Source organism: Amphimedon queenslandica, unplaced genomic scaffold, assembly GCF_000090795.2.
Source record: "Amphimedon queenslandica unplaced genomic scaffold, v1.1 AMPQUscaffold_13239, whole genome shotgun sequence".
Classification (NCBI taxonomy): domain Eukaryota; kingdom Metazoa; phylum Porifera; class Demospongiae; order Haplosclerida; family Niphatidae; genus Amphimedon; species Amphimedon queenslandica.
In genome coordinates this window covers 55,093-75,795 of record NW_003546525.1, presented here as the reverse complement: position 1 = coordinate 75,795, position 20,703 = coordinate 55,093, and the positions used below count along the sequence as shown (strand labels likewise).

General features: G+C 35.2%; 6 protein-coding genes across 9 annotated transcripts; 1 reads left to right on the top strand and 5 right to left on the bottom strand.

The window, feature by feature from the left end:
* Positions 1 to 1,425: 1,425 nt before the first annotated feature.
* On the bottom strand, positions 1,426 to 4,141 carry LOC100634821 (actin cytoskeleton-regulatory complex protein PAN1-like). Its single transcript, XM_003388502.3, has 8 exons — positions 4,057 to 4,141; positions 3,829 to 4,006; positions 3,717 to 3,770; positions 3,583 to 3,663; positions 3,453 to 3,530; positions 2,561 to 2,750; positions 2,189 to 2,357; positions 1,426 to 1,677 (listed from the first exon to the last, which is right to left on the bottom strand). The coding sequence occupies exons 1-8, from the start codon at positions 4,108 to 4,110 to the stop codon at positions 1,558 to 1,560; spliced, it is 924 nt and encodes a 307-aa protein (XP_003388550.1). The 5' UTR covers positions 4,111 to 4,141; the 3' UTR covers positions 1,426 to 1,557.
* Positions 4,142 to 4,166: 25 nt separating this feature from the next.
* LOC109584163 (HAUS augmin-like complex subunit 4) lies at positions 4,167 to 5,770 on the top strand. Its single transcript, XM_019999777.1, has 6 exons — positions 4,167 to 4,272; positions 4,471 to 4,759; positions 4,914 to 5,056; positions 5,121 to 5,251; positions 5,298 to 5,366; positions 5,412 to 5,770. The coding sequence occupies exons 1-6, from the start codon at positions 4,186 to 4,188 to the stop codon at positions 5,602 to 5,604; spliced, it is 912 nt and encodes a 303-aa protein (XP_019855336.1). The 5' UTR covers positions 4,167 to 4,185; the 3' UTR covers positions 5,605 to 5,770.
* Positions 5,731 to 11,194, bottom strand: LOC105313712 (uncharacterized). Its single transcript, XM_019999771.1, has 19 exons — positions 10,722 to 11,194; positions 10,529 to 10,673; positions 10,258 to 10,445; positions 9,848 to 10,212; positions 9,627 to 9,793; positions 9,464 to 9,542; positions 9,268 to 9,415; positions 9,175 to 9,218; positions 9,005 to 9,123; positions 8,802 to 8,837; positions 8,122 to 8,402; positions 7,665 to 7,809; positions 7,269 to 7,456; positions 6,845 to 7,209; positions 6,626 to 6,792; positions 6,248 to 6,329; positions 6,055 to 6,202; positions 5,971 to 6,014; positions 5,731 to 5,923 (listed from the first exon to the last, which is right to left on the bottom strand). The coding sequence occupies exons 1-19, from the start codon at positions 10,993 to 10,995 to the stop codon at positions 5,807 to 5,809; spliced, it is 3,102 nt and encodes a 1,033-aa protein (XP_019855330.1). The 5' UTR covers positions 10,996 to 11,194; the 3' UTR covers positions 5,731 to 5,806.
* A 21-nt stretch (positions 11,195 to 11,215) lies between these two features.
* Positions 11,216 to 14,450, bottom strand: LOC100634574 (cytochrome P450 27C1-like). 2 transcript variants are annotated; one of them, XM_019999772.1, is made up of 9 exons: positions 14,121 to 14,450; positions 13,872 to 14,013; positions 13,546 to 13,733; positions 13,128 to 13,495; positions 12,914 to 13,080; positions 12,697 to 12,775; positions 12,503 to 12,650; positions 12,410 to 12,453; positions 11,216 to 11,255 (listed from the first exon to the last, which is right to left on the bottom strand). In XM_019999772.1, exons 1-9 carry the CDS (start codon positions 14,392 to 14,394, stop codon positions 11,235 to 11,237), a joined length of 1,431 nt encoding a protein of 476 aa, XP_019855331.1. In that variant the 5' UTR covers positions 14,395 to 14,450; the 3' UTR covers positions 11,216 to 11,234. The 2 variants fall into 2 exon arrangements, with proteins under 2 accessions (XP_019855331.1, XP_011405662.1); XM_011407360.2 differs by lacking the exon at positions 11,216 to 11,255 and adding an exon at positions 12,111 to 12,358 and having other exon boundaries at positions 14,121 to 14,447.
* LOC105313711 (cytochrome P450 27C1-like) lies at positions 11,439 to 17,106 on the bottom strand. 3 transcript variants are annotated; one of them, XM_019999774.1, is made up of 10 exons: positions 16,780 to 17,106; positions 16,417 to 16,561; positions 16,078 to 16,265; positions 15,654 to 16,021; positions 15,424 to 15,590; positions 15,292 to 15,370; positions 14,884 to 15,031; positions 14,791 to 14,834; positions 14,588 to 14,744; positions 14,484 to 14,523 (listed from the first exon to the last, which is right to left on the bottom strand). In XM_019999774.1, exons 1-9 carry the CDS (start codon positions 17,036 to 17,038, stop codon positions 14,628 to 14,630), a joined length of 1,515 nt encoding a protein of 504 aa, XP_019855333.1. In that variant the 5' UTR covers positions 17,039 to 17,106; the 3' UTR covers positions 14,484 to 14,523; positions 14,588 to 14,627. The 3 variants fall into 3 exon arrangements, with proteins under 3 accessions (XP_019855334.1, XP_019855333.1, XP_019855332.1); XM_019999773.1 differs by lacking the exon at positions 14,484 to 14,523 and having other exon boundaries at positions 14,539 to 14,744; XM_019999775.1 differs by lacking the exons at positions 14,484 to 14,523; positions 14,588 to 14,744; positions 14,791 to 14,834 and adding an exon at positions 11,439 to 11,625.
* A 9-nt stretch (positions 17,107 to 17,115) lies between these two features.
* On the bottom strand, positions 17,116 to 19,943 carry LOC100634448 (CCA tRNA nucleotidyltransferase 1, mitochondrial-like). Its single transcript, XM_019999776.1, has 5 exons — positions 19,720 to 19,943; positions 19,177 to 19,342; positions 18,468 to 18,779; positions 17,928 to 18,121; positions 17,116 to 17,659 (listed from the first exon to the last, which is right to left on the bottom strand). The coding sequence occupies exons 1-5, from the start codon at positions 19,886 to 19,888 to the stop codon at positions 17,181 to 17,183; spliced, it is 1,320 nt and encodes a 439-aa protein (XP_019855335.1). The 5' UTR covers positions 19,889 to 19,943; the 3' UTR covers positions 17,116 to 17,180.
* Between the last annotated feature and the right edge of the window lie 760 nt (positions 19,944 to 20,703).

Here is a 20,703-nt window from a genome sequence, read left to right as displayed (position 1 = left end):
TTCAAAAGAATGTCATGGACATGCTTAATGATTTGTCAAATGAAAAATTTGACACAGTTGTCGACTTTCTCTCAAGCATCAATGTAACCAGTGCCTCAACTGCTGAGGCTGTGGATGATGTGCTACTATTAGCAAAAGAGCTGGTAAGGTTTCACATTCATAATGACTCATCCAATGACTCAGATGACTCATCCAATGACTCAGATGCTACTGATAATCCCTCTTTTGCAACATGCCACAGAATCAAAGAAAGACTACCAAATATCAAATCAGGTTATTATAATATTGGGGGCAGATCCACTTATTGCAATATGGGAGTTCTGTGTGGTTCAGGAGAAGGGTGGACAAGACTAGCATACCTAGATATGTCTAATCTTGCACAATCCTGTCCTAGTGGGCTATCAATTCAGCAGTCAGGAGGGATCAGAGCTTGTGGCAGACCAGTAACTGATGATAGTAGCTGTGCTTCAGTTCGGTTTCCATCTAATGGTATTAGGTATTCTCAAATATGTGGTAGAGTAGTGGGGTATCAATGGGGTACACCTGCTGCCCTTTACAACATGGTGTCTAGTTCTGTTGGAATTGACTCTTGTTATGTGGATGGCATCTCAATCACACGTGGGTCTCCTCGTAAACACATATGGACTCTAGTTGCTGGAAATTCTGAGATCCGTAGTATCCACCATGTATATTACAATTGTCCATGTAACATTGGCGGTTTTCAACTTGCCCAAACGTTCATCGGTAGTCATTATTATTGTGAATCAGCTAACAAAAACATCTATGCAAATTATAGCCTCCTCACATCTGATCCACTCTGGGATGGTCAAGGTTGTGGGCCTAATGAAGTTCCTTGTTGTTCAGCTCCTAGTATCCCATGGTTTCACAGAGACTATGGTAACACTACCAGCACTGATTATATTGAGCTGAGGGTCTGTGGAGTATGGTCAACAAGTATTGAAGACACTCCAGTCAGCTTTTATGAGATATACGTTCAGTAGACAGATAATGTACTTTTGCTGCAGTTATTATAGTTTATTTTTAGAAGTCTTAGTATATAAATTAGTGTTTTGATATTTGTAAAAATAATTAAGAATCTCATTTCTTTATATGTAGACAATAAAACTATTGACATCTTTCTGACACTTTCACTAATGATGTTGTTCATATTATTTTCAAGACTAATAAAGGTGTGTATGTTTACTTATAATTTAGAAAAGAATGGGGGCAGGCAATTGACACCTGTAAGTGTTGGGCTGATTCACAGAGGAATTTGTTGTCATCAAGTTGTCATGTTATCTTTTTACTGGTATGAACCATTACCATATTCATAGTACCATATTCATAGTAAAATATGGCTCTTGCAGTTGTAAACACTTGCTTGTTTGCATTAATTGTGTATTTAATTCTATCAGTACATCCCTGTTAAGAGTAAAAAAATCACCAGGACTAATCTTGATGTTAAAAAACACATGAGTGGCAAATATGAGTAAGGCTATAGATAATGCAACATATTTTCTTATGGTAAAGTAGAAAAAATACTTAATAATATATGTTCTAAAATGGAGTGTTGATAACTTTGGATGCATGAGCTGAAAGCTTGTGGACGATAGCGCGTGGAGTGAGAGTTTCTTGTGTGCACAAAAGCATCTCTTTTTTTCTCTTTACATGCATTTCCTATTTATAAGGTATAAGAAAAAAAAGAAAAGTCAAAATATCATCTAATAATTTATTTTGGCAGAGTTTTATTTTGGCAATTTCACTATAAAATTGTAATTAGTATTTTTGATTTGATGATTTTTGTGTGCATGTGCATTACTGAAGGCCTTTCTACACTTGAACCGGTTCCAGAAGTCAGCTCATGAATGCGCATCAGGTGATTCCACACTATCTTCAGGATCATGTATATTTTGATAGTATTTCTGATCCAGCTACCATTGGTTATCTATTGAATACGCATTCAAACCACATTATGGAGGCAGTTTGAGATAATGCACATTGACTTCAGGTGTGGAATGACTAGAACCGGTTTCAAACCAGTTCAATGCGCATTAGAAGTGCTAGTGTGGAAAGGCCTTGAGTATGTGCATCAAATGACTGGCAGTCTTAATATTGCCAATTGCTGAAATAAAATTAAAGCACTAGACTGTAGTCAATAAGGACAGACAAAAGCTAATAATGAGCTCACAATGGCATCAATTCTTTTCCTTATCGAATCATTAATTCTCTCTTGAGTTTCTTTATCAAATCTCCTGCTTTGCTTCATCTCTTCATTTGCTTGTCGGATGCAGTCCTCGTCGCTTACTGTAAGTATTTCATTTTGGATCTTGTCTAATTTATCAATCTCCATTCTACATCTATAAGATACAAGAGTATCGTAACAGCATCTCTACACACTTGAGAGGGAGGATAAAATTTTCAAAATACATGTATATAAACCAAATAAATCTTTCAGTCAATGAAAACTTTTCGTTTGGACTAAATTTTCAACAAAAAACCACACATTTCAAAATTAAAAATTATGATGCATACCTGTACATGTACACAGATAGGAGCTTACATTTTGTTAACATCAAGATAAATGGCTATATCGTTTTCAATTTGTGACGCTTCCACTTCCTCATCATCTACTTTTCTCTTCTTTCTTTTCTTACCCCTTGAAGAACTCTTCCTGTTCTCAAAATTTTTCTCGTTTTCTCTTTCTTCAACAGCTGCACTTGCGATACGACCATCAATTTCCGGTACACAAACTACATGCAGTAACAATATAACACATGTACTATAGACCAGTTGGTGCTAAGTATATTCATAGAATTTTAAGTATATTCATTGTGATACTGTAAATAAAGTAAAATTTTCCTTCCGCCATTTTGGAGTCCTACTTCCAATGGTTGTCTATGGAGCGATCGTGAAAAGAGCTTATTCTCCAAAAACTGCTGTATTTATTTGTTACAGCAATATTGCTACTGCTTACTGACCATCATCCAGTGTCTAGAGTTGCTCATGGACTTTAATAAGTGCCACTAGAAGATATAGAAGCAAAGATATTACTTTCTCCCATTCTACTCTTAGTAACTAAGACTCCAAAATGGCGGTAGGAAAATTTTTACTTTATTTACGGTATCACAATGAATATACTCAAAATTCTATGAATATACTTAGCGCCAACTGGTCTATAAGTATTAAATAACAATATAATATGATACAAAGTCATGATAGTATTATTAGTATACTACATGTACATGCTGACTGCTACACATGAATCACTTGCATGGAAATACTCAAACTCAATTCTCTCTATACTTCAACATGGCCGGCACAAAGCTCCACCCTACCCTTTGATTATTTAATTGCAAGAGCTCTACTGCTATATTGAATCCCACAAAAAAGTAAAATTATGCAACCACAAAAATTATTAAAACCCTTAATAAAAAATTTAAAACAAAACTGACTTGGTAAATCATTTGTTGGTACTTCAAGTGCCCTAAAAGGAGTGGGAGGAGCAATAGGGGGAGGAGATGGGAAAACCTCTAAAGGAGAGAAGACAGAAAATCGTCAATAGAGAATTCAAAACAAACTGACTCGGTAAATCATTTGTGGGTGCCTGATGTGTCTTAAAAGGAGTGGGAGGAGCAATAAGAGGAGTAGGCTGGATCAAAGCTTCTAAAAGAGAGAAGACAGAAAGCTCCACAATATAACTTTCAAAATAAACTAACTCAGTGAAACATTCTCCCTAAAAGGAGTGGGAGGGGCAAGAGGAGTAGATGGGACTAAGAGAAGAAAGAAGGCTTTGTAATATATATAAGCTTAACTTTTAAATAAACTGACTTGATGGATCATTAATTGAAGGCTCTGGAGGTGGAAGAGAGAGGGCAGGAAGAGGAGGAGAGAGAGTAGGAGCTTTTTGCAGAGGAGGAGAGGCGACAGGAGAGTCTAGAGAAGGATCAGGGGCTGGAGAAGGAGATGAAGATCGATATATAAATTTGTTGCTGGTATCTTCCTTGTTCTGAAGGTGTTAATATAACATATAAGACTCTACTAATAGGTATTTCTTACGTAAAGGCTTTTTCGTCTCTTGTTTTTCCACCTCGCGTTCCCCCTAGTGGCCATTTTAACTTTAGCACTTCCCGCCAAACAGATTATGGGCGTGCCCCCCCAAATTGGGGCACGCCCAAAACTGAAATAATGGTTGAGGAGTTGCAGGTTGGTAAAGATCAGCTACTACAAGAGCGAGGAAGATTAAATAAAGAGGATCAGGACCGTTTAAATGAGGTTATAATGTAGCATGAATATTTTAAAAATAAATTTTGATCACTGATGTATAAAAATAATAATAAATAATTATTTTATAATATATAATTTTTGATGATAATGTATCTTTACACCTATCACTAAGATACTAAATCACAAGTCTTTATTTTGCCAAGAATTCTGCCATTGATAAAATTAGTGTTATGTCTTTTTTTTCAGGCACAAGCTTCACTGAAAGAGGCTCAGCTTAATTACTTAGAACAAGCCTGTTTGCTGCGCCTACTGAGAGTTCAATGCAGAGACAACGAATCCTTACGTGAACGTTTAGGAAGAGCAGAAGCTGCACAATACAAGGACTCACTGGCCATTGAGGATCATCACTGGAACAAGTATGCCCACTCCAATGATAAGGAATGGAAGCGGGAGAGAACTGCAGTTTTTAAAAGAGTAAATGAGATGGCTAGTGAAGAGTGCTCGCAGATAGCATCATGGCTGAACGAGGAAGAAGGTACACAAGTATTTGCAAACAGACTTTACATTTGCATTTAGATTTTACATTTTATAGATTAAATTAGATTATGTACATTGACTGTATGTATATACACTCCTATTTCTACTAAAAATACCAGCAAAGTAATCAATATTATTTTTCATTTCATTAGTATCTTCCAAGGACCTATCTGAGGCACAGCTGAAAAGTATTCCATCATTAGTGAGAGAGAAACGTGAAGGCGTCAAACAAAAAGAGCAATGTCTCCTGGAGCTCAAGCAAAAGATTCACTCAACAAAAATGGAGCATTACAAAGTAATTATTTTTTTACAGTAGCTTAAAAATAATTATTACATAAATAATAATATATTCTGATCAGGTATTAAGCGAATGCTGTCAAGCACTTGATAATCTTATATCAAAATATCAAGTAAAGTATCTTGCATCAAAAACTGAGTCTAACGTTGATTACTTGGTAACTAAAACCCAAGCACTTGATCTTAAACTAAAGTAAAGCAAATAAATATTTTGAGCTAATCCTCAACGATCTGTACAGAGTTATTAAATTGCAATTATTGGTTGCCACTTATACGCCAGAGAAGAATGCAGCATTAAAAGAAATAAGGTACAGAAGAACTAGTATTTTATATTCTAATGATAGTTTTTTTAGATCGTATTTGGATTCTGCACATCAACAGCTGGAGCTACAGTTAATAGACACTCAACAATCACTGGAACATTATCAGAGCCTTGGGACTGACTTTATGTCACTGGCTGAAGAGTATCATCAAGTGATGGCTGAGATTGAGAACAAGAGGTGGGCACTGGAGGAACTTGCTAAATCTCAACAAACAAAATCTTGATCAGCATAACAATAATGAATTTTAGTAGAAACAATTAAAAAAATTGGTCATTGGCATAGAAAATAAACACTGCAGCAGAATAATAATCCTTATCTACTGATTGACAGCTAGCATAAGAGACAATAGTAAATTCTAACATTTGCTATACATAAAATCATAAAAAATACATTAGTGTAATTACATGTACACAATCTGCAAAGTGTTAATTGCGAGGAATAAACTTAATTTTAATAGGAACACTTGGCCTCGATAAGGTCATGCCATCATATGGCAATCTGTCCCCAGGATATTTAGATTCCATTTTAAATTGTTGAACAAGCTAGCATTAGATTTAAAATGATAGGTCTGCAGAATTAATAATTATACTTGTGAGATGAGAACTCTTATATCCACTTCAGCAAACCTCCTTCCTATGAGCATTATTAATGTTTTGTATATATAATGACATACCCCAACAGCTTTTGGGCCCAAATCCAAATGGCAGAACAATAAAAGGATGAATATCATCAGTTGTCCAGCGATCAGGATTAAACTTCTGTGGATCTTTGAAAAGCTTAGGATCTTGACCCATAGCTTCCATTACACCCAATAATTGTGTCTTAAAGTAATAATTAATGCCTAGTCCCAAAATAAGCTTACTCACCTTAGCTGGAATATGGTACCCAAGCAATTCAATGTCTTTATCAAGTAATATTCTAGATGTGAAATTACTCACTGAGTAAAACCTAATATAATTAAACAACCAAAAGTACTTTTGACACAACTAATAAAGTTAGGTGGTCAAGTGCTATAATTATAATTGTATCACTGCTTAGCCTAGCACTAGCCCATGCAGAGTCTTGAGTCCAACAACACAGAAGCAATTAAAAATATTTTTGTCAGCAGACTTCAAGATCAGATTGTACAATGATCAAAGGTGCCAACTGTGACACAACATTTTAAGGAAAATACAGCACTGTATCAAGGGTCAAAAGTGATGGGTCATTTAGTGTTAGTGCAAGCAACCAGTAATTGTCATTACCTTTGTGTTTCTTTTAAAATATGGCCCAAATATGTTAATTTTTGAAGTGAATTGCCATCCACTTCATCTGCTTCTTCTTTATTATCTATTAAATGCTTGTATGCTTTCTCTTGAACTTCAGGATGTTTGGCTAGCTCATATAATGTAAAAGCTGTAGTGTGGGCAGTCTATTATGGTATTAGATCCATGTTCATTAGTTTAAAATAATATTTAACTTACAGTGTCTATTCCTGCTGCAAAAAATTCAACAGCATTAACAACAGCTTCATCTGGACTCATTTTCCCTTCAATTAGCCATTGCTCCAGTAGACTCATCCCATAAATTTTCTCATTCACTGCAGCCCTTGCTTTTATATCAGATATGTATCTATCTGCATACTTTCGACCAATTTTATGAACTTCTCGTAAACTTTTAACAAATTTCTTATAAGCTGCAGTAGGAAACACTTTATATAGTGGAAGTGAGAACTGCAGATCAAAAATAGAGTCAATGAAGCCCCCAAATGCATCTTTCAACTCTTTTGCTTCACCATTTTCATCATTTCTACTGTCAAGATCAGCTCCAAACACAAAATAAGATGAAACTACATGTACAAGAAAAATAATAGCCAGATATTGAAAGCCATAGAGACCCGTCTCTTACCTTCTAGTGACCAGTATAAGATCAGGTCTCTTATATCATCAACAATACCATCGTTATTTTGCATTTCATATACATTTCTTATAAATCTTTTGGACACCTTATTAAAACCAGGACAATAGCCATAAACATTGGCAGGCAACAGGTGCTTTCCAAATTTAGAGCGACTAACACGCCATCCTTCACCAGTTCTATACCATTTAAAGAATCATGTAGAATCTATATGCATGCAAATCAAGTTAAAATATCTTCATTGTCTATATTTACAATTATAATTGGTAGCTGCAATAATTTATACTATCTAGAAGACTAGATCTACAAGTAGGCCACTATATACAACTTAGATTAATATCAACTCTGGATTTGAGCAAACATAATAAATTATAAAATTTTCATTACTGGAAAGCAAATGAGATTACATCCACTTCTTTTTTTACGATCGAATTCATATTTTCATCTCTAAGTGATCTGACTGGATACTTTCCTTCATGTCGATAAACTTTCTCCACTGCATGTGGATCAGCAATAAAAACCACTGATTGACCTATACAAATAAATTCTCTTATAGAGATCAAGAGTAGATAATGTAGATCTACATGAAAAGCTGGTTAGTGTTATTTCTGTTAATCTATAAATCATGACTGATTCAGTCTTCAGTGGCCCAAATCACCATTTGACACATCCAGTATCATGAGGCTGTATATTCAAGGTATGCTGCATGTGTATGTGTTAGATCTCATACGCCCATTAACTCTACACTTTGTAGATGGCATTTTTACAAAAAAACTAGAGAGTTAAATTCAGATGCAGTAGAAATATATCATTACATGTCATTTGGATCTCTTGTTAAGCTTACCCATCATATTAAGTTTGAATATAGGTCCCAACTCTCTGGAATGCTTTGCAGCAAATTTAGTAAAAGAAGTGACGTCTTTCAATAATCTTGAATGTCCGACGAAAGGTAAAGAGCCAGGAGGGCTGGGTATAGCGGAAAATGGCTTCACAGCCTTGTCTTCTACTCTTGAGCTAGTACTAGTAGCCTTCCATCTTATGCAACTTGTCAGAGGTAACCGTCTCTGCCAACAACAGAAACGAATCATCTTGTTGCTCTTTTGTAGACAATGCCACCTATTCAGTAGTCACTGACTGACCCTCTAGTCACAGCCAGACAGCCTAAATTGCTTAATCAGCCTAAATTGTTTAATTAGCACAAAGTCCATAGGCGTATTTGGACCCGGGCAAGCACGGGCTTTGCCCGGGTAGAAATTTGCAGCTATAATTATATTCATTAGTTATTGTATTATACACAGTATTGTAACTATAGCTATTAGAGTTATTAAACTACAATTATTGGTTGCCACTTATACACCAGAAAAAAAAATGCAGCATTAAAAGAAATAAGGTACAGAAGAACTAGTATTTATATTCTAATGATAATTCTTTAGATCGTATTTGGATTCTGCACATCAACAGCTTGAGCTACAGTTAATAGACACTCAACAATCACTGGAACATTATCAGAGCCTTAAGACAGACTTTATGTCACTGGCTGAGAGTATCATCAAGTGATGGCTGAGATTGTGAACAAGAAGTGGGCACTGGAGGAACTCATAAATCTCAACAAACAAAATCTTGATCAGCATAGCAATAGTGAATTTTAGTAGAAACAATTAAAAATGGTCCTTGGCATAAAAAATTAACACTGCAGCGGAATTATTATTGTTAAATCTTATAACAGCTATTGATTGCGAGGCGTAAACTTGATTCTGATGGGGACACTGGGTCTTGTCAATACCAAACCACTTGATGACAATCTGTCCTTAGGAAAGTCGGACTCCATTTTAAAGTGACGAATGAGCTACACAATAAATTATAAAACAGTTGGATCTCATGTAAATTTTTAGCTTACTTGATACAGAAGAACTTTCATTTCAATTTCAGCAAATCTTCGTCCTACATGTATAACAATATAACTTGAGGTAGTTACAGTATCATTATGTACCCCAGCAGGCTCTAGGTCCAAATCCAAATGGTAGCATAGTGAATGGGTGTATGTCATCAGTTGACCAGCGATCAGGATTGAACTTCAATGGATCCTTATAAAGTGTAGGATTTTGACTCATAGCCTCCATTCCTCCCAATATTGCTGTCTTTAACAAAAAAGTCAATGACAAAGTATTTGATTTGTAACCACTTACTTTAGCAGGAATATGATAGCCTAATATATCAATATCAGTGTCAAGCATTCTTGGCATGAAAGCAATCACAGGGTAAAGCCTATCAAAAGTACAAATTAATGTAGACTATGCATATGGTCAAAAGCCACAATAATGTTCATATATCAATTATTGTTTATGTAACCTTTGTGTTTCTTTAATGTGATGTCCCAGGTAAGGCATTTTCTGTAAAGAATCTCCATCAGGTTCTTCATCATCACCTAATACTGATGTTATCTGCTTATATGCTTTCTCCTGTACTTCAGGATGCTTGGATAATGTGTACAGAACAAAGGCAGTAGTGACTGCAGTCTATATAAAAACTTTGCTAATAAGTTTAAAGTCTGAATTTATAGTAAAACTCACAGTGTCCATTCCTGCCCCCAGCATATTGATAGACTGGGAGATGGCCTCTTTCGTGCTTAGTTTTCCTTCTATCAGCCATTGCTCTAGTAGACTCATCCCATGCACTTTCTCATTGACTGCTGCACTTGCTTTTATATCAGATACGTACTTGTCAGCATAGATTTGTCCAATCTCAATTGCCTTGTCCAGGTGCTTATTAAAATCCTTATAAGTGGAAGTGGGAAAAACTTTAAAGAGAGGCAAAGCTGTCTGTAGATCAAAAATACAATCAAGCAGGCCTCCAATTGAATCTTGAAGTTCCTTTGCAAAACCTTCTTTATCATTTCTACAGTCAAGGCTGGCTCCAAAAACAAAATAAGCAGCAACTATTAAAGAATTAATTATAGCATAAAAGTCTTATACACATGTACCTTCTAGTGACCAGTATCTGATCAAGTCTCTCACATCTTCCACAAAACCATCATCATTCTGAACATCATAAACATTTCTTATAAATCTTCTTGAGACTTTATTAAAACCAGGACAATACCCATAAACATTGGCAGGCATCAACTGCTTTCCTAGCTTCGAACGAGTATCACGCCATTCTTGACCTGACCTATTTATGTGTATTAAATCACATGCACATACTAATTTTAGTAAAAAAGATTTTTGCTGTATCTTAAGTAATTTAAGGCTTACTGAAAAACAAAAAAGCACCGATCATTTCTTTTTTTCATAATCCAATCAATGTTTTCCTCAACAATAGATCTGGTTGGGTATTTTCCTTCATTCCGGTATACTTTTTCCATTGCAGAGGGATCAGCAACATATACAACTGATTGACCTACATGCATATATGAAATTCTGAAACCAACATTAAATTTGTAGATACCTATAAATTCAAGTTTAAAAATAGGTCCCAGTTCTTTAAAGCGTTCTACAGTAAATTCACTCATAGATGTGACTCCTTTTAGTAGCCTCTGATGTTTAATAATTGGCAATGAACCTGAAGGGCTAGGCACAGCTGAGAATGGCTTCACAGTCCCATCATCTTGTGTCGAACTTGAAGCATTTGCTGTTGAAGTAGTAGCCTTCCATCTTACACCTCCTGTCAGGGCTATGGGCTGGCTCTGCCGGCTACAGAAACGTCGAGAGAAACATATCATCTCTTTATTTAGTGTCACAGTGATTACTGATAGAGATCTACCAGTCAGCAAATCAACAAACTCACTCACGCTTACTCATTACACCTGAGAGTTAGAGCTAAAATGGTAATGTTTATAGTCTCGCAAGCCATACTCATGACATGACACATAAACAATAAAATTGTTAGATTCTGATCAGGGGCTGTGGGTCTTTTCAGCATCAAACCACCTGATGGTAATATTGCTAGGAAAATCAGACTCTATTTTAAGTGACAAATGAGCTATACAATAAATCATGATGTAAAGGATCTATAATGTAATAGTTATTGTACTCTAATTGTATTGTACTATTTTACTGACTGGAACATTCTAGAAAATGTGACTTATCTCTGTATTGTATTATTGTACTTTTTGGAACCCTCCAGAAGACTGTGTAACTTTCATGTATTTGTATGTGTCCAGAAGTTTCTGGAACCTTGTGATTAGTATAAATAGAGTTTTGAGTTATTATTTGGTTGTTCTCCACTTGTTTAATCTAATAAATTCTTTTAAAAGTCAAAGCGATCTTTGACACATGAAAAAAGTTAAATCCTACATTTTAGCTTACTTGACACAAAAGAACTTTCATTTCAGTTTCAGCAAATCTTCGTCCTACATTTATAACAATATAACTTGAGGTAGTTACAGTATCATTATGTACCCCAGCAGGCTCTAGGTCCAAATCCAAATGGTAACACAGTGAATTCTGTGAATGGTTGTATGTAATCAGTGGCCCAGCAATCAGGATTGAACTTCAATGCATCAACTAAAGTAAAGCAATTAAATATTGAGCTAATCGATTTGTACAGAGTTACTAACTACAATTAGATCTATTGGTTGCCACTTATACACCATGCAGAGAAGAATCCAGCGTCAAAAGAAATAAGGTTCAGAAGATTAGAAGTACATGTACTTATTAATGATAATTCTTTAGGTCATAGTTGGATTCTGCACATCAACAGTGAGCTACAGTTAATAGACACTCAACAATCACTGGAACATTATCAGAGCTTTAGGACAGACTTTGTCACTGGCTGAAGAGTATCATCAAGTGATGGCTGAGATTGAGAACAAGAAGTGGGCACTGGAGGAACTCATTAAATCTCAACAAACAAAATCTTGATCAGCATAACAATAATGAATTTTAGCATAAAAATTTAAAAAATTGGTCCTTGGCATAGAAAATAAACACTGCAGCAGAATAATTTTGGTTATCTTATAACAGCTATTGATTGCGAGGTGTAAACTTGATTCTGATAGGGACAGTTGGTCTTTTCAACACCAAACCACTTGATGACAATTTGTCATTAGGAAAATCAGACTCCATTTTAAAGTGACGAATGAGCTATACAATAAATTATAAAACAGTTGGATCTCATGTAAATTTTTAGCTTACTTGATACAGAAGAACTTTCATTTCAACTTCAGCAAATCTTCGTCCTACATGTATAACAATATAACTTGAGGTAGTTACAGTATCATTATGTACCCCAGCAGGCTCTAGGTCCAAATCCAAATGGTAACAAAATGAATGGATGTATGTCATCAGTGGTCCAGCGATCAGGATTGAACTTCAATGGATCTTTAAAAAGTGTAGGGTCTTGACCCATAGCTTCCAATCCTGGCACTATTGTTGTCTTCATAAAAAATTTAATGACAAGGTTTGGTCATCAATATACTTACTTTAGCAGGAACATGATAGCCTAATAGATCAATATCAGTGTCTAGCATTCTTGGCACAAAAGGAGCCACAGGGTATAATCTATCAATAATGACAAAATTCATAATAATTAAGCATGTTATTCTAATAATTATGGTATTTGTAATTTTTCCAAAAACATCCTTTCAGAGAATTGATTTTTAGGATATTAACTTAAGGTATACACAAGATTTATTTTACCTTTGTGTTTCTTTAATGAGGTGTCCCAGGTAAGGCATTTTCTGTAGAGAATCTCCATCAGGTTTTTCATCATCTCCTAATACTGATGTTATCTGCTTATATGCTTTCTCCTGTACTTCAGGATGCTTGGATAATGAGTACAGAACAAAGGCAGTAGTGTGTGCGGTCTACATGGAAAATTGCTGTAACAAAGACTAAACATATAAAAACTCACAGTGTCCATTCCTGCTCCCAGCATATTAATAGAATGAGAGATGGCATCTTTAATGCTCAGTTTCCCTTCAATCAGCCATTGCTCTAGTAGACTCATCCCATGAAATTTCTCATCACTCACTGCAGCCCTTGCCTCTATATCAGATGAGTACTTGTCAGCATAGACTTGTCCAATCTCAATTAACTTGTCCATGTTTTTGTTGAAATCTTTATAAGCTTTAGTGGGAAAAACTTTAAAGAGAGGCAAGGCTGTCTGTAAATCAAAAATACAATCAAGCAGGCCTCCAACCGCATCTTGAAGTTCCTTTGCAAGGCCTTCTTTATCATTTCTACAGTCAAGGTCGGCTCCATAAACAAAATGAGTAGCAACTAATAAAGGAATGTATTTCAGTATGCTTGCATCAAGACTATTACGTTACCTTCTAATGACCAGTATCTAATCAAGTCTCTCGCATCTTCCACAAAACCATCAGCGTTCTGAACGTCATAAACGTTTCTTATAAATCTTCTTGAGACTTTATTAAAACCAGGACAATACCCATAAACATTGGCAGGTATCAACTGCTTTCCTAGCTTGGAACGATTAACACGCCATTCTTCACCAGATCTATTATAGTACAATATATATAATTTTGGAATGCTACTTGTAATGTCCATTGCTACAACTGGAAGTGCTTGTAAACACTAGAGAGTTGGGGTTTTGTTTACAGGCACTTCTGGATGCAACTTTTTCTAGCTAGCTTACTGAAAAGCAAAATTGCTTTCATTCCTTCGTTTTAAAATCCAATTGATGTTTTTCTCACTAGTATCTCTGGTTGGGTACTTCCCTTCATTTCGGAATACTTTTTCTACTGCAGAGGGATCAGCAACATAAACAACTGATTGACCTATCAAATTAAAATAATAATTTTCAATGAGGATAATAATTTTAGACATAGCTATGGTTAGCGGATCTAATAGCCACACTAGGTTAGATTTATCTATATATCTTTACCCATAAAATCAAGTTTAAAAATAGGTCCTAACTCTTTGAAGTGTTCTACAGTGAATTCACTCATAGAAGTGATTCCTTTTAGTAGCCTCTGATGTTTAATAATTGGCACAGAGCCTGAAGGGCTAGGCACAGCGGAGAACGGCTTCACCGTCCCATCACCTTGTGTCGAACTCGAAGCATTTGCTGTTGAAGTAGTAGCCTTCCATCTTAAACCTCCTGTCAGGGCTATGGGCCGGCTATGCAAACTACAAAAACGCTGAGAGAAACGTATCATCTCTTTATTTTTTTATAATTTAATTTTAGTGTCACATGCAGTGATTAGTCAACAAATCAACAAATTCACTCACGCCTACCCATTAATTGTGTCATCAATACTCTACACACCCAAGAGCTATAGTTAGAGCTAAAATGGTAGATATAATAATAATAATAATAGACGAATTATTTTCATGACATGACATACATACATGTATAAACAATAAAAATTGTTATATCTTGCAGTAGCTATTAATTGCGAGGGGTAAATTTAATTCTGATGGGGGCAGTGGGTCTTTTCAGCATCAAACCACCAGACGGCAATCTATCGCTAGGAAAATCACATTCCATTTTAAAGTGACGAATGAGCTATACAATAAAAACATAAAAAGTTAAATCCTACATTTTAGCTTACTTGACACAAAAGAACTTTCATTTCAATTTCAGCAAATCTTCGTCCTACATGTATAACAATATAACTTGATGTAGTTACAGTATCATTATGTACCCCAGCAGCCTCTAGGTCCAAATCCAAAAGGTAACACTGTGAATGGATGTATGTCATCAGTGGTCCAGCGATCGGGATTGAACTTCAATGGATCCTTAAAGAGCGTAGGGTCTTGACCCATAGTTTCCAATCCACCAAATATTGTTGTCTTAAAATGGAGGATGCAGTTAAACTGTGTACCGTATACCGGTTTATTTTCGTGGTAAAATATTTTCACGAATTTCGCAGGTTTGTGATCATTCACGAAATTTTTCACCACGAAAGTCTGCTCTCCATTGCGACGTGGTACAGTCTGCAAGCAATTCACAAAAATTAATTCCATAAAATCGTAGAAATGCAAGATTCGTGAAAATTTTCCATCGCGAAAATAAACCGGTATACAGTATGTCACATTAATTATACAATTACTTTTGCTGGGATATGATAGTTTAACAACTCAACATCAGTTTCAAGCCATCTTGCAGTGTAAGGAGTCACTTGATACAATCTACATATGTATATTGATTGAGTTATACATAAATGATGATACAAGATTTTAACCTCTGTGTTTCTTTAATGTGATGTCCCAGGTAAGGCATTTTCTGTAGTGAATCTCCATCAGGTTCTTCATCATCACCTAATACTGATGTTATCTGCTTATATGCTTTCTCCTGTACTTCAGGATGCTTGGATAATGTGTACAGAACAAAAGCAGTAGTGTGTGCAGTCTATACATGGAAGCATTGCAGTGACCAAAGACTAAAAAATTGTAAAAATATAGTAAAACTCACAGTGTCCATTCCAGCAGCTAGCATGTTAATAGAATGAGAGATGGCATCTTTAGCGCTCATTTTCCCTTCTATCAGCCATTGCTCTAGTAGACTCATCCCATGAAATTTCTCCTCACTCACAGCAGCTCTTTCCTTTATATCAGACGTGTACTGATCAGCATAGACTTGTCCAATCTCAATCAATTTGTCCAAATATTTGTTAAATTCCCTGTAGGCTTTTGTTGGGAAGACTTTATAAAGTGGTGGGCCAGTCTGCAAATCAAACAAAGTATCCACAAGACCTCCGACTGCATCTTGGAACTCTTTCTCTAGGCCTCCTTTATTCTTTATGCTATCAATATCAGCTCCATATGCAAAATGAGCAGCAACTATTTTTAACAAACAAGTTCAATATGTAATTTTTATAATTTATACATCAGTGTACCTTCTAGTGACCAGTATCTGATCAAGTCTCTCACATCTTCCACAAAACCATCATCGTTCTGAACATCATAAACATTTCTTATAAATCTTCTTGAGACTTTATTAAAACCAGGACAATACCCATAAACATTGGCAGGCATCAACTGCTTTCCTAGCTTGGAACGAGTATCACGCCATTCTTCACCCGACCTAAGTACAAAGTGTAAAGTATGAATGAGATAATTTTTAATCATAGGCCTGTCACAAAAATTGGTCCCATACAATTTTGGTCCCCCTACTAAATTGGTTTCCAGGGCCAAATGTTTTGAAAAATGATTACCAACATAAAGAAAGTGCTTACTGGAAGACAAAAAAATTCCGATCGTTCCTTTGCTTCAGAATATAATCAACATTAGCTTCAGTAAAAGATCGGCTAGGGTACTTTCCTTCATGTCGAAATGTCTTCTCTACTGCAGATGGGTCTGCTATAAATACTGAAGAATAGCCTAGAATATTAAAGTGAAAAATAATAACATTACTACCCGTATTTGTAAACAATAATAGATAGACTATAGGTTAGTAAATAGAATCTCTTTAAGGCATGCCTAGTCTTGACCAAAAGCGGGACAGTTCATAAAAACAATGGTGTCTTTTTTATGAAATAAAATTATATAAATAAACTATCTAGGGATGATCTACATGTATTTTGAGTATTTTTGATTACCTATAAAGTCAAATCTGAATATCCTTCCATGGTCTTTGAATAGCTTCGAAGTGAGTTCACTCAAAGAAGTGAGGCCTTTCAACAGTCTTATGTGTCCAATGAAAGGTAATGATCCAGGAGGGCTGGGTATGGCGGAGAATGGCTTCACGGCCTTGTCCTGTACTGAAGACTCGGCTTTCTCTACTCTAGAGCTAGTAGCCTTCCATCTTATACCGCCTGTCAGGGCTAGCCGTCTCTGCCAACTACAGAAACGAATCATTTCCAAATTGAAACAATTCACCAGATGACTGAGAATTACACTCAGCAAAATTAATTACTGTACATGCACACCTACTACAAATAAAATGAGATTCATTGTTAACTCTAGATTTAATAATGATAAAAATTATATTTTTTAAATATCATTTTAAAGTTGCAAGTAGATCCTCTTTTGACGATTCGTAGCAACTCTCCTTCCACTTTCTTCTAATGTCCTTCAAAGTTTCACCCAATTTTTGTCCACTAGCTATACCAGCCTTCTTCAAGTCATTACCATTCACAGGACACACTGGTACCGTCCATCCCTCTAGCACAGTGCTATCAGAGAATCGGCTACAATACTTGAGCAATTCCAGTACATGATTCCTAAACTCTCCATCAACTAGCTGATCTTTGTAATACTTCAGTGGTGCTCCTTGATAGCAAGCTTCTCTCTCGTTGCTCACAAACATTCCTAGTTTCCGCTCCAAGTTCGATAGCTTCCATTGTCTACTAAACCGCTCGACCTCCTCTCCTGATTTGAGTAAAGAGACTAATAAACAAACTGGCTCCAACTGATAGTGTCCGTGCATGCTCTCCCATACTTTAGTCAACTCACTCAAATTACCGTCATCAGGCAAACCTAACGTATAGAAACAAGACAACATTCTGAATATTTTAAAAGCATACCAGTAATGCTTGAACAGGTAAAGTATCCTAATGATAGCTTAGAGTGACTTTTTAATTGTGGGTACTAAATTTTGTAATTTTAGCACTAGATAGATTTTGCCGATATTAAAAATTACAATTAAGTAATTATTATTAATAGTTACATTGCATTATTAATAAGCCTAAGGGTATTAATGCATGCAGTAAGTACATGTACATGCATAATGATCTTAATTAATTACCTATATTAGCTGCCACGCCCAGTTCATACATTAGACTAACAAGATGGGGTGAGTGGTTACCGACCAGTATACGACTCATTTCGCTCCATATCCTCTCGACTGATATCTTAGTGAGACCCACAGCATTATCCCTAATGGCAGTCAGCGTATCTGGATCATGAGCATTGGGTAGAAGACATATACGACCATAAAACCTAACAAATAATAATAATAATAATAATAATAATAATAATAATAATAATAATAAATACAGGCTTATACAGTGGCTACAGCCAAAGGAACAAGGTAAGGTTTTATTTTTTTTAAATTGTGAAAGGCAATTAAATTATTATATAATGTACAAGCAATAAGGATTAAAACTATCACAATAATCAATAGAAATTTGATATGTAGGGTGACAAGACATGTACATAAAGAGAAACTCTCTGGAGAGCATAAATAATGAATTTATTATCATTGAAAGTACGTGCACATGTACATGTACAATTATGTGCACAAAAAACATAGTCATTTATGATAGCAGACTAGTACATCAATTACCTGAAATATCTCAGTATCCTAAGATAGTCTTCCTGTATCCTTGATACAGCATCTCCCACAAATAATAACTTTCTCTCTGCAAGGTGTTTCTGACCGTCAAAATAATCATAGAGTTTTCCGTCAAAACCAAGACTCATTGAATTAATAGTGAGGTCCCTTCTCTCGGCATCTTTGACCCAGTCAGAGGTGAACTGAACAAGAGCGTGTCTTCCATCAGTCACATGGTCTATCCTCAGTGTCGTTATCTCATAGTCGTTGGATCGATCAGTGTGGACTGTTATAGTCCCGTGATTAAGACCAGTTGGTATGTACCTACATGTATGTTATGAAAACTATATATTATTCATGTACATGTACATTTTGTCATTTATGATGCATAATGACATACAAAATCAAATTGATACAGTAAAAGATAATAGAAAATATATTGTATTGTATTAATCTACATGTAATATTGTTAAGTGTCAAAATTATTATTAAAATCATTATCAAGATTACTCAAATGCATATTGTCATTTTTAATACTTCATGACATGCAAAATGAAATTAACACAGTAAAAGATGATAGACATTGTTAAATTTCCAAAAACCTAAAATTTCAATTTCACATTCATGTGCATGTACATGCTACATAATATATCATCAAATACTAATCTATCACAAAGTACATGTACACAAGTACATGTAATAATTATAATTGTTTCTTTACCTGATTCCTTCTCTCTCAAACAGTTTTATCATTCCATCAGGAGTGCAGTCTGTTGCTAGGTCAATATCCTTAGCATTTCTACCCAGCAGGAGGTCACGAACAGCTCCACCCACCAAACGCAATGAGTAACCTTCCGACCTGAACAACTCCTCTATTTTTAGAAGATCTAGAAAATAATAATAATAATAATAATAATAATAATAATAATAATAATAATAATAATAATAATAACATGAATACTAAATGTACAGCAGATTATCTAATTTGAAGTATGCCGAAACTCCCTCAACCATTTAATATTAAAATCAAAACATCTCTTCCATGAAAACCAACCAGTCACAATAATAATAATAATAATAACATAAATATTTCCTAATTTGCAGTCATATGATAGCTGATTTCTGAAACTCCCAATTAATAAAAAATCATAATATATTTCACAGTACCCGCCACTACAAAACCCATCAGTCACAGCATCATTTATTGTATATAGTCAAATACAAATTAATTTGCAGCCATTATACATAATTCTAATAACGTTACCAGGAGTCAATAAGCTTTTAAATTGAGGTGTATCCAGTCTCCCAGAGCTCATGGTAGGAAGATAATTGGTGCTGGATTTCTTGTACAAAGGTCCAGAGAAAGAAGATAAGTAATTTAAAAAACAGCTAGCCCTGAGCCTGGTCAGCTTACGCCTCACAGCACAGTACATAAATTGATTATGGTGCAAAAGTGATCCACTGATCCTGCAGTGAATAATGTTAAAGGCAAAGGGTTAAATTTTTACCGAAATATTTTCTTTTTATTCGAATGTGACCTTGACCGTAAAGTCTATCTAATTGTGCGTAATAAAAATAAAATTAAAATGTGTAAATTTTAAAATTGAATGGGCATTCTTGTTCTTCAGCACTGACTGTTGTCCTCCAATTTCTTTGAGATGGACAAGACAGAAAAACTTGCCCTGGGAAAAAAGAAAGTGAGAGCCCTCTCTTCAAAGAATCTTATTTTTAAAATCCTTTAATATAATTGGTTATTTGTACTAAATGTTTTGCCTCTTTCCCATTATTATTTAGTTAAGAAAATATCAAGCAAAAGCTTCGTCAGGGACAACTCCAGACTCATCACTCACCACACGCTCTCCAGCCATCACACCATCTGATATAAACTCAATCGTAATGATAATAATAATAATAAAATGATGATAATAATAAAATAATAATAATGGTGATAATAATGTTCATGTATTTCTTGTAGTCACATTCACTTACTTTACCCACCACCAAACAAGTGAAGCTCAATGACGACGTTAATGGAATTGGTCCTACAACTGATGTAAGATAAGAGAGAGAGAGAGAGATGTTGTCATAAATACTAATAATACAAAAACTATAGCAATTAAAAATTCAAAAAAATTGGAAGACTCTAATGGGGCATTTTTAGATTCATTTTAATGACCATAACTCAAAAATTGTGCTTGACATTGGTTAAAACTTTCTACATGGCATGAGGGCATCAATATGTATCAGA